Below are 11,760 nucleotides of genomic sequence, written 5' to 3'. Positions count from 1 at the left end.
GAAGAAGAATTTTGTTTACATTCGTTACAATGGGGACCATCTCTGAGTTGAAAAAGTGTAAGTGCTCTTTCAGTATAATTTCTTTAACTTCAGACCTAAAATGTTGAGAGGAGTAACAGGACGCGTGTTTCTAGGTGGCTTTGAGAAATGTCCTGGATCCTGAGTAGTGAGGAAACAGGAATTGATTCTTGTTGAATGGAAGAAGAAAATAGTGAAAACGAAGAAGATTGGAAGAGAGTAGAGTCAAAAAATTACAAATAGCGGAAAAAGCTGAACAATATCAAGTGATGAACAATCTAGAAATTCCACAGAAAAAAAAAAATTATTACAAAGTCATAAACTAGTTAATCAGGAAGGATCTTTGCTGATTGGAATCTGGTGCAGTTATCGAAAACAAAAATCAAACTTTTAGAAGTCAAAGGTGCCAAAATATTGTATAGTGGAGACTCAACAAGGCAAAGCTATATGGATTAACAAGACTGAGGGGAAAAGTTTTCAGTGCAGCTTGGTGGAGAAAAAAAGGATTAGCAGAGGAGTCATTGGAGGAGTTCCTCTAAAACTAACTGACCAAGAGATTCTAGAAAATATAAGTGGTGCAAAAGTAAAAGAAGTGAAACGGTTAACCCTTTGATAATAACTAATGGATCTATATCCAGCCATTCAGCAAAGTTACTGCCATATGGCTGTACATCTTATTTTGGCATTTGACCAATTAGATGAGCCCTTGAATGATATATTACTTACTGGAAATTAAGTTAAATACCAAAAGTTAACAATTCAAGAGAAAAAAAAAAGGTAAAAGGCTAATTGAAAAGTTAAAAAGTAAAGTAAAAAAATTAATAAGCCAAGTTAGCTATTATATTTAGGTTTATAAACTAAAAAAATGTAAGTGCCAGTATCAGCATTAATGCCTCTAATGTTATGTTGGACCCCCCAAAAAAATGTGTTACTTTCACTCTCAGAGTGTTTTTCATGAATTTCTTATAGAAGAACTTTTGTTATTTTTCTTAATATATTGGGGCAAGTATGCGTTTCCTGTTATAACATTGACATTCATTTTTGTCATCAAAATATCCATATTTTTTGAATGTAACAAAGGTAATAAGGTCTGGTCCTGGATTCTAATAACACTATTGGCTGGAAATTTTGATTTTCAAAGTATTTCACTCAGTGCACTATAAAGGGTTATACACAGTATAACAGTATTGATCAAATTTGAAGAACAGGAGACAGCAAGTAAGGTTTTCCTTGGATATAGGAGCTACAAAGGTGAAAATGTACAATCCTCCACATATGAGATGCTTCAAATGCCAAAAATGTGGTCATATAGGGAAAACAATGACGTGGAAGGTGTGTTGCACGTATATGGAAAGGTGTGGTAAAGAAGTTCAAATTAAATGCCGTAACTGTGGTGGAGAACATACAGCTGCATATTGGGGTTGTGAAAGAAGCAAAAGTTCTGAAGTGATCAGGAAAGTGAAATTGGAGCTCGGGATAATTTATGCTTGGCTTATCATCAACATTTTGGGATTAAGGTATTGGTAAATAATAGACACTTTTTTTATTTTTACATTTTCAATATTGCTCCTTTGGTTTGAATTGAATGGAATTTTCACAAGTTTACCAAGGTTATTGTACTATGACTAAATATTAGTGTACACAGTTTTGGGGTTATATACAGTATTAGCAGTTGGCATTTGAACAGAAAAGGAATATTTGTTGCATTGTTAAGACAAATCCTCTACATGTTTCAGCTGTGAGGGAAACACTTGAGTCCCGAGGGGTTCTGACTCAGCTAAAGGCTCGAATCAGAGCGGAGGTGTTCAGCGCCCTAGATGAGCAGCGAGACGCACCTCCATCTCTGTCCCATGAAAACCTGCTCATAAACGAGCTCATCCGGGAGTACCTGCTTTTTAACAAATACAGAAACACAGCATCAGTGCTTACAGCAGGTAAGTCCCTCATTGTGATGTTGTCAGATTAAAGATTTTACCGTGTTGCTTTTTCTTTATTTAAGTGTAGTGTATCATGATCAAACACTATTTGCTAACTCAGTAGATATATTTTTTGAACATCTTCAGCTTTTTTATGTAAGGAAAAGCTTCTGTCAATGTTATTTGCTCTTATTTCACAGCGTTGTTCCCTTCTCTGCAATGTTTGCTTTCACAGAATCGGGCCAACCTGAAACTCCCTTAGACAGGCAGTTTCTGGCCACTGAGCTGAGAGTCTCAGAGGATGCAAGCTCCAAGTCTGTGTAAGAGTTTAGTCTTTATTTGAATAATCTCCCCACAGTATGTTGAAAACTTGGCTGAATAACATTGAAATAAAACACCACACTGTTAAACTGTTGGACTAACGTTTTAAATTGGATGTAATGCATCAGGGCATCTAATAACTTTTGTTTACCCATCTGGCTTTGTTTACCATAGAGGATTACTATGTTTCAGTGCATTGTGGGAAATTCTGACTCCACTACTTTTTCATCCACTAGATGTTCGGACACTCATCCAAAATGGCATAACCACAATATAGTGCCCTATATAGGGCGGATGATCAGACACAGCCATAGTTTCTGTCCATTCTTTTATTTTGTTCTAGTTTGCTAAAATTGTCAATGCTGGAGTCCAGTTTTACAACTGGATCCCTATTGAGTATGATAGCTAAAGATAAGGGTGTCCTAATACAACTTTTTCATTTCCAATATGATACCGATATTACAGCTTTGGGTATTTACCAATATTGACAATGATATTAGTATGAATCATGCATGCTTTTAGTACTTATTTTTGTAGTATAGAATTTTAAAAAATGTTTGATCAAGTGATATTACCAAAATAGAGGAAGAAAATTAACAACAATAGATGTGAGAACAACTTTTTAGATGCAGGCTGATATAATTATCTATTAGATTTTAGGCTAATACTGATATTCAATATTAATATCAATATTAAGATCGAGATACCGCTAGCTAAAGAACTTATTAAGTTAAGAAACAAATCCAGACCCTCAGCAAATACCATGACATCTGCAGATACGCAGCTAAAACAGAAAAGTAAAGAAAGTGGAGTGGAAATAAAATGGCTGGAATAGAGAAGCAGGAGGGTTATGATTATTTCTTCTAAAGTAATGTAACTTAATTATTTTTATTGTTTTTTTTATTGTTGTATTTCAATAAAAAGTTATTTTCTTTTTAACAGACAAAGTTTTAAAACCTCTTTTTTTTTCAGCCAAATGGATGGCAGTTTATAGAAACTGTCTTTATGGAAAACTGGTTAAAAAGGAACTTCATAGTAGAAACGCTATCACTGACTTTCCTAACAGCTTTCAAATCTTAGAATTCCTATCATAGTTTGGCAGTATGTGCAACTAATATAATAGATAAATAATAGAAAAGTGGAATAATGGTTGTTGTTTTGTTTTTGTTGTTGTTGTTTTTTTTGCAGACCTCTGCTCTATGGACTGGTTTCCCACTTCCTGAGCAGCAGTGATGACAGAGGGAACGTTTTGCTGCGAGGTGCTGCTATGAGTGTCTCAGCTCCTGGAAATGATTCATGAAACATTTCAACACGCAGAACCTGATGACCTGTAGTGCTCATGGACTAAAAAGGAGGCTTTGGCTCTCTAAGGAACTCTGCACTACTTCACTGAACATAAACAGCCTCTTTTTTCACTTTGTATTTTAGGATTGTAGAATGAAATTTCCAAACCCAGGAAAAGTAAATGTTTTCGTACAGCATTTGTAAATTGTAAAAATGCATTTTTTTTTCTAAAGATTTATTTAGCATATAAACTTCAGATCAATAAAAGTTGTGTTTGATTTTGATATAAATGGTGATTAGACTCTTTGATAACTTCTGTTTAATGTCAGTTTAATTCAACTGTTTGTTCTGAATAACTAATAGTCGTTTTTTTTTTTTTTTTAATACATTTTTTTTTTTTTTTTTTAATACATGCTGATTTATATTCAGAGAATGCTGTTTTAATACCTCATTGCCACATGGTGGCGATACCACAGCAGAAAGTGCAAAAAGAAAAGGACTGTCTTTTCATCAGGATAACCTGATGCAGTGGTGATCTGTCTCAGGACACGTGTCATGCATGACATCCCTGCTGGAGTTAACTTGCTTTGCTAGGAGACAGAGGGGTCAAAACTCACATTCTTTACTTTAGTAACAAAAATCTGCCAAAAGTAAAAGCACCAATTTAATTCCTCACTGAAGTAATAGTAAAAAATGCAGTTTCTTTAAAGCACCTGAGTTCAAAAGTAATTGAAGTTTTTACCTTAAGTGATACATAACCTATAAAACTATAGTCTTAAAAAGAACTTTTATGCACATAAAAAAGTTGATATTCCTATTTTACTCACATTGTTTGAAGAGAACATAAAAAATACTCACTTTGTTTGGTTTTAAATAACAATCCTAAACAAGATCATACACAGTAGACTGCAGAAGTCTTATATGGGCAGCTGATAGTTTTTAAGAACTCAGGCAATCACACCTTTAAAGTTGCAGAAAAGGGTAGAAACTGAAATAGAACCTGAGGCCAATGGTAGATGAAGTACTCAACAGTAGTACTTGAGTAAAAGTATTTATACTAATAGTCAAATCCTATTGGACTACTAGTAAAAGTGACTCTGTGAACCATCTACTCAAGTTAAAGAATTGAAGTATTCACTTAAAATACCTAAGTATTCAAAAGTACATGCATTTAAAAGCACGTAAGTATTCAAAAATACAAATAAGGTTTTCTAAGAACTGTACATTTCTGTATAATTTTCAGAGCATTTTAAAGTACCATGTTACTTTCGGAAAACCACCTGATGTATTGATGCATATGATCACCTGCTACAGATACTACACCACCTGGAAAGAATGTCAGCACAAAAATGCCACAAAAAATGGGCGGCTATGGCGGCTATAATTTTTCATTTTAAAACAAACCAAAAAGAAAACAGGAGTGTTTTGATTCTCCTCACATTTTTACTATGGAATAGAGGTTAAGGTTGAATCTATTTCCACAAAGAAACTACAACTGATTGGAGAACTCATCCTACTGAACAACATGTCAACAAGTAACACCTTAATATAATGTTTGAACTACAAATAATATCTTCCCTGAGTTTCTTTATTATGATGCAAATGTCTAAGACAGTGGCGTCCAAATTCTAAGATAGATGCCCAAGGGCTGCTGTCTTAGACGTTGAAATTGCATTTCAGAAAGAAAAACGGCAATGGTGGATTAAAAAGCTAGGCTGAGCCTAAAGGAAGCAGTAACTAGCAGCTTCCTCCAGTAGGAGAGTAGAAAGTACTATATTTTTGATAAGTTAGAAGTACCCCCAAAAAATGGCAGTAATCAAGTAAATATACTTTGTTACTTTCCACCACTCGCTGAGATATAATCACAAGGAAAATTTCGACTTTTGTTTTCATTAAGTTTTTCACCACAACAAAATTTCATCCCACTGAATCAATGACAGTTTAATTCAAGAGTCTAAAAAGAAAAAAATAAACTAAAAAGAAACACAATATAACTATAGTTCTTACTGAGTGAAAAAATAAACACGAGGTTATGAAGTGTGGAAAAATATAAATTATGTGGGAAAATGAAACATTATATTGTTAATATTTACAGTTTCGTTTATATATTGCACTTGGTGATGAAATTTACAAAAATAACATAGAGAAGCCGACTTACAGTAGGTCCATATTTTGCACTGTTTATGGATCCCACAGATGAGTTGGATATTTACTACTCACTGCTCAAAACGTTGTCCTTTATGATTTGTTGTGGAGGGTTGCAGAGTCCGAGGTTACAGAGTTCAGTCTGGCTGCTTGGGAGATGAGACCGCTGAAGAACCGGGTGGTTTCTCCTGGTGCTGCACCGATACCGGTATCGGGCGGGGGCCCGATGCTGCACTAAAATGGTGGTATCGGCGAGTACGAACAAATAGGGCACCGATACCATTTTGAGAGCCAAAGGTTTATTCATCTATTGTCACCCATTCTGGGTAGGCAATAAAAAGTTCTACTGGATTCACTTTGTATTAGTCTTTTTCCTGCTTCAAAAAGGTAGGCAGCAGCTTGATAAAGCCATGATGGCAATTATTTTACATCCTAGTAATATGCAGTTCTTCATATATACAAACACACATAAATTTCATACAGATGGTATCGGTATTGTAATCGGTATCGACCAATACTGCACAGCCAGGTATCGGTATTGGGGCCAAAAAAAGGCATCAGCACAACATTAGTTTCTGCACCAGATGTTATAGAACCTTATTCCAGAACGCAGCAGGCTAAACTATGTTTTTTGTGGCTGTAATGGATACAGAGAGATTCTCAGCTCTTTGGTCACACAGCGATTCTCTGGAATCTCCTGAACCGTAGACATAAGTCTCAATAATCTGCTCCTCGCTGTTCACACCGCTCTTTGGAGGGCTTTACTGTCGGGGACTTTGCAGCCAGCTGCTCAAATGGAAATGCAGATTTTTAATGGTTCCTCTGTAGAATCTAAGAACGTTATGTACCTTCCCATTTTAGAATATGCTTCTTATTAGTTAAACCTTTATTAGTTAAAACTGGATTTACCTTGTAAATGATAAAAGACATAATTCCCTCTAATTACCATAACAAGCAGCCCAAATACCTCCAGTGGTACTTTTACTATAGATGCAGAGCAATATAGATGTAAGGAAAGAAAAAAATATATTTATTAGTTGGTATTTTATGTACTATTTTTCTTCCATAATGTAGATTTATTTTGTTTTCATGATAAAACTGGAACGTTTGAATTGATGATCAACATACATTTTTAAGTGTCAAATTCTACTGAAGTCAAATCTATGTTTAATCTCAGGAAAATAAAAAAAAAACATATTGGCCTATAAGGTTATACATTCACACATGATCATTAAATCTTATGTTCCTCCTTCCACACGTTACATTTTCTTCTCTGTTTTATGGAATTGTCAGCAAAGAGGAAGGCTTTATTAGTATTGACTCCGCTCATATTTTGCATGCAGCAAAGAAAAGAAATGATGTTTTCCTCCAGGCTCAAATTAGAATGCGATTGCATTCCAAGAGGGTCAAACATATCCATAAACATATTATCGCTCCAATGGACAGCCATCTATGGACATGAAGGATAAGGAAATGGAACTTTAACACTATGATTGAAAATGGGTTGTATGTGAAATACGTGGTATGTAGGTTTTGTCTTTTTTTTTTTTTATCACTAATTTGAAACCTCATCAATGACTTGGTGATTCAAAAGTGCACTTCAAAATACAAATTTTCTTTAAGCTTTGAAATCTTCCTAATTTTTACTCCACTTGGATGATCTCACTTCTATGAATCTAATTCTTCTTTTTTACTCCCAATGTTTCCCTCTGCTTTTTTGTACTTTCTCCAGCTTTACTAGTTAATTTAAGGAGCTGGCCAGACACTTTTTCTTCTGTCTCATAACTGGAAAAGGGAGGGAGGGAGACTGTTTGGGGAAACTTTCTTCTTTAGAACACTCTGCTCTTTCTTCTGAAACTTTTTTTTTCTAGTAGTTTTTTTTTTTATGCTAATTTTTAATTTTTTTTTTTTTCATGATTTGTTGCAGAACCAGCCATAGATTGTCAGGGTGCCTGATCAGAATTGGATTGGGGGCCCTAATTCCACTTTAAATTACATTTAGCAGAAAATTTATTGCATGGAGTTTTCTTTGACTTGTTTATTTTTTTTCTAGGAATTCAACCTTTTGTTTAGAATTGGGAGAGAGATGTTAGTTTATTGGTTATCTATCAACCTGGAAAAAAAAATTTTTTTTCATTTCGCATGGAATTTGACTTAAGGACATAGGTGATACAAACAGCAGGCTTAAATAAAGTAAGAACTTTAAAAAATCCAGTGTTGTTTTTTCATTAATCTAACAAATGCAAACTGAGAATAAAAGTACTCCTGCATAAAGAAGTCTGTATTTTTCACCAATGACAAAGTTTTTAAGTAGTAGTCCAGAGAAGCACCCAGCCAACTTTGCTTTGAGTGTATTAGGGATAATTACATCACCTGCTGATCAGACAACGTTGTTGAGTAATACAGAGAAAATGAAAAATAAACCCCTTTTAAGGAAGAAATGTGTTACAATTAACAAAAAAATTATATTATATAAATTAATTAAATAAAATCAACTCTGCTAAGTTTCCCAATGTCTTTTGTGATGTCACCAGAGGTATCTGCATTAATGGAAGATTGTTAGTTTATGCCACAAAAATTTTACGTTTTACTCCTAAATGCCAAAGAAAAATATTCATTACATATTCTATTGGTGAACCATAATACCTGAGGAATTTTATCAAAGCAGTGGTTATGTAGCTTTAAATTATGCTATAAACAGTAAATCTATTTTCCTTGTATATATTAAAGTAACTTTATCTAAAAAAAATAAAAAATCTCCAAATTCTATACATTTAAAGAGAAAAGGGACATTTCTTACACAGTACCTTTAAAATTGGCTCATTATTGACATATTTCAATTAGAAGCCCCCCTGCTAGCTGCAGCAAGTGTGTGTGTGTGTTGTGGCGGGATCCACTGCAGTTATTTAAATACTGGACACAGACACGTTAATGGAAGATCAATTTGTTTGTTAATATTTACTGCAAATAATAAAAGAAAACAACATTTAACATTCTTCTTTTGAATTACAGTCACCTGTTACCTTTACATACCAGCGACAGCTAAATTTACCTGCTGAGGACTGCAGGGAAACAATCTGAGCAGAGGCATTTTTGGTTGAGCAATGCTGATGGTGTTGGACCATATTTAGTCACCAGGACTTGCTGTTGTTGCTCATATGAGACTTTAAAAGTAACACAGAAAGCTGCAGAGATTCCACTCTCCTTATATGGCACACACTACAGCCTCCCCGCTCCATGCATCTGCTTCCTTAATGTCTCCCTTCTTCTCATCTCCCAAGTTTGTTCCATCACTTCTAAGCTTTTCAGCCGGCGTACCTTCCCCATGAACACCTCCCCACCTTTATAATGTTGATCTATGATCAGGTTTTACACACGCAGGCAATGACACGCCACAGCATGGCGTCCTGCCTCTGGGACTAAACAGGCCAGAGCCATCAGAAAGGCTCTTGATTTATTGGAACAAACAGTACGGTGTCCTTATATAGGAAGTTCCAATGGGGATAAGGAGGAGGGATGCAGCAAGATGGGGGGATTTGTTTTCCATAGTGGAATCTGGTGGGTGTACAAATGGAAAACTCATAAGTGAAAACTTGCATTCATTGCTTTAACTATGAATTGTGTACTGGAGGGGAACACTCTGGAGAAGTTACAGCTAAAGGGGAATCCTGAGCCGTAGACAGCTGGCTTTCCTTATGAGGACAGGGAACCCATGGTTGATCCACTGGACTGGATTCCACAGACATGCATTTCTGGTCCCATCCTCTCTGGATGACAAAGTTATTCAGTTTTTAACCATTGAAATTAATCATGTAGAGTTCTGATTTTTTTCCAAAGAAAACCCTTTTTTATTAAGGCTTTCTAAGTGCTTAGCAATGACATAAAGAGAGGAAAAATCACTTTTTTCATGTTTTGCAGTCTATAACAGCCTCCATATGCCTCATTGATCAGGTTTAATCTTCTTGGTGAGAAGATTTTCCTTTACCATGTTTTCAGTCCCCTTTGCTAAATAGTAGGAAACATGTCATCTGTTTAAGGATTCTTTATTCTTTATGGAAATTCATGCTGTTTTTATGTTACTTTTTATCAATTTATATTATTTTTTCCCTAACAAACCAAATGTGTCTTATCCTGACCAACTCATTATTTCTTTGCTAATGTTTCTGCTTTTTCTACCTTTTCACTGTGAAAACTTGTTTGCTTGACTTTTTATGATTCAAAGATAAATTAAAAGTTGCTGGGCTCAGATGAGACTAAAGCTACAATTTTTTATTAGAATAAAAAAACTGATCTAAAAATCTAACATACCAAAGCCCAAGCTATTTTTTAAAAGGACTCTAGCCAAAGATTTTAATATTTGTTATATTTGTAAAGTTGGTTAGAATTCCAGCTGTTACTGTTGAGCTGTTGAGGGAAAATACTTCTATAAAGTACTGACGCTTTGAACAACATATTATTTATGTCCTCTCTACAAGTATCTGTTACTTTGTGTTAGTTTATAATATGAAATTAATCACAAAAAGTTTATAATGTCACAAAATGGAAAAAAAAAAGTTCAAGTGATATTAATATTCTGGCTGAAGGCCAGATGACTTAATTTTAGAACTTTTTTTGTACACCAGTTTCAGATTGTCCAAGATGATGCTACAGAAAATGAAGTGCAATGATTGAGGAGGAGGAGAAGCACCAAATCTGTGGACGGGGAAACAAGAGACAGACGGGTTTTGACAAACAAAATGTCTCTTAGGAGATGAAAAGCAACATAGTTAAATAGCAAGAGAAGTAAAGCTGTAGTTAATCCTGTCCAGACAGCAGGAAAGAACAAATACAACGATGGGAACCTGGAAAAGAAAAGCTAAAAACCTTGAACCACAGATATAAAGATAGTGATTATGTAAGATAGTGGATTGCAATGATTAACATATAAGGACCGGTTGTGTAGCCCAAATCTTTTATCTCTGGGACTTTTGCATCGGGCATGAAGAAATGATTCGGTCTTTACAAAGCTAAATTTTAACCTCAAGTACACAACATCATGACATGGGGGTTTATGTAGTTTGCTTGTCTAGAGCATACAGATGTGTGATTACATAATAGCAAGGCGGATAAACCTCAGTGCTGATTTTAAAGAATCCATTGTTGCTTCAATCTGGGACATTTCCAACAATGTAAAGTTGTTTTTGTTTTGTTTTATTGCGAAAAAAAAATTATAATTTTTTATTTAACAGCATACACTTGAGTAGCCAAGCTTTCCTTAAGGGGGGGAGGGATATGGCTACCACAGATTACAACCCAATGTCAGAATGTGTAACCCTCTACTGGCATCAGTCTGCATGTTATTCATCATAATCCAAATACAACAAGCTGAGAAAAGACAAGCTTTATTCAACCGGGGGATATCAACTACTTCTAATGTAAATCCCTTTATTGTCCCTCAATGGGGAAATTCACTCTCTGCATTTGACATATCCCCTTGGGGTGCAGTGGGGTGCAGTGGGCTGCCATTGGGCGGCGCCCGGGGAGCATTGTGGGGTTAAGGGTTTTGCTCAGAGATCCAGAGTGGAGGCTGTGGGGATTGAACCGGATACTTGGATACTTGCAACCTTCTCAGAGCACAAGCACACTGCTATAACCACTAGGCCAACATTAAAAAGGCAATGGTAGTATTACCTGAATTTACATCTTGTTAGGTTTCTGTTTTCTGCCAGGTTTTTTCTTTTGAGTATCCAGTTTTGTTTTTCTCCTTGTTTCCTAGTTTTTATGGTTTAATTCTTAGTTTATTGTGTTCTTTGGTCCTAGTCTTGGTTCTGTTATATTTTCTTTTTAGTGTTCAGTTTTGCTTTGCTCCTTGTTTTTTAGTGTTAGTGGTTTTATTTTTATTTTGCTGGGTCCTCTAGTTAATTCTTAGTTACTGTTTCAGTCTTGGTTCTGTTAGGTTCTCTTTTGAGTGGTTTTTTTACTTTTTTTCCTTGTTTTAGAGTCTTAGTGGTTTGATTATTATTTTTGTTGTATTTTCTAGTCATTGTCAGTCTTCCAGGCAGTGTTGGGCACGTTACTTTGAAAAAGTAATTAGTTA

General features: G+C 35.1%; 1 protein-coding gene across 1 annotated transcript; it reads left to right on the top strand.

Annotated features, from left to right (window-relative positions):
* Nucleotides 1-6: 6 nt before the first annotated feature.
* On the top strand, nt 7-3,819 carry fopnl (FGFR1OP N-terminal like). Its single transcript, XM_015381641.1, has 4 exons — nt 7-57; nt 1,755-1,952; nt 2,170-2,254; nt 3,444-3,819. Exons 1-4 carry the CDS (start codon nt 30-32, stop codon nt 3,553-3,555), a joined length of 423 nt encoding a protein of 140 aa, XP_015237127.1. The 5' UTR covers nt 7-29; the 3' UTR covers nt 3,556-3,819.
* Nucleotides 3,820-11,760: the final 7,941 nt, after the last annotated feature.

Source organism: Cyprinodon variegatus, unplaced genomic scaffold (assembly GCF_000732505.1).
Source record: "Cyprinodon variegatus isolate N-32 unplaced genomic scaffold, C_variegatus-1.0 Scaffold238, whole genome shotgun sequence".
Classification (NCBI taxonomy): domain Eukaryota; kingdom Metazoa; phylum Chordata; class Actinopteri; order Cyprinodontiformes; family Cyprinodontidae; genus Cyprinodon; species Cyprinodon variegatus.
The sequence above is the reverse complement of the archived record's forward strand: the minus strand, read 5'-3'. Positions and strand labels throughout refer to the sequence as shown.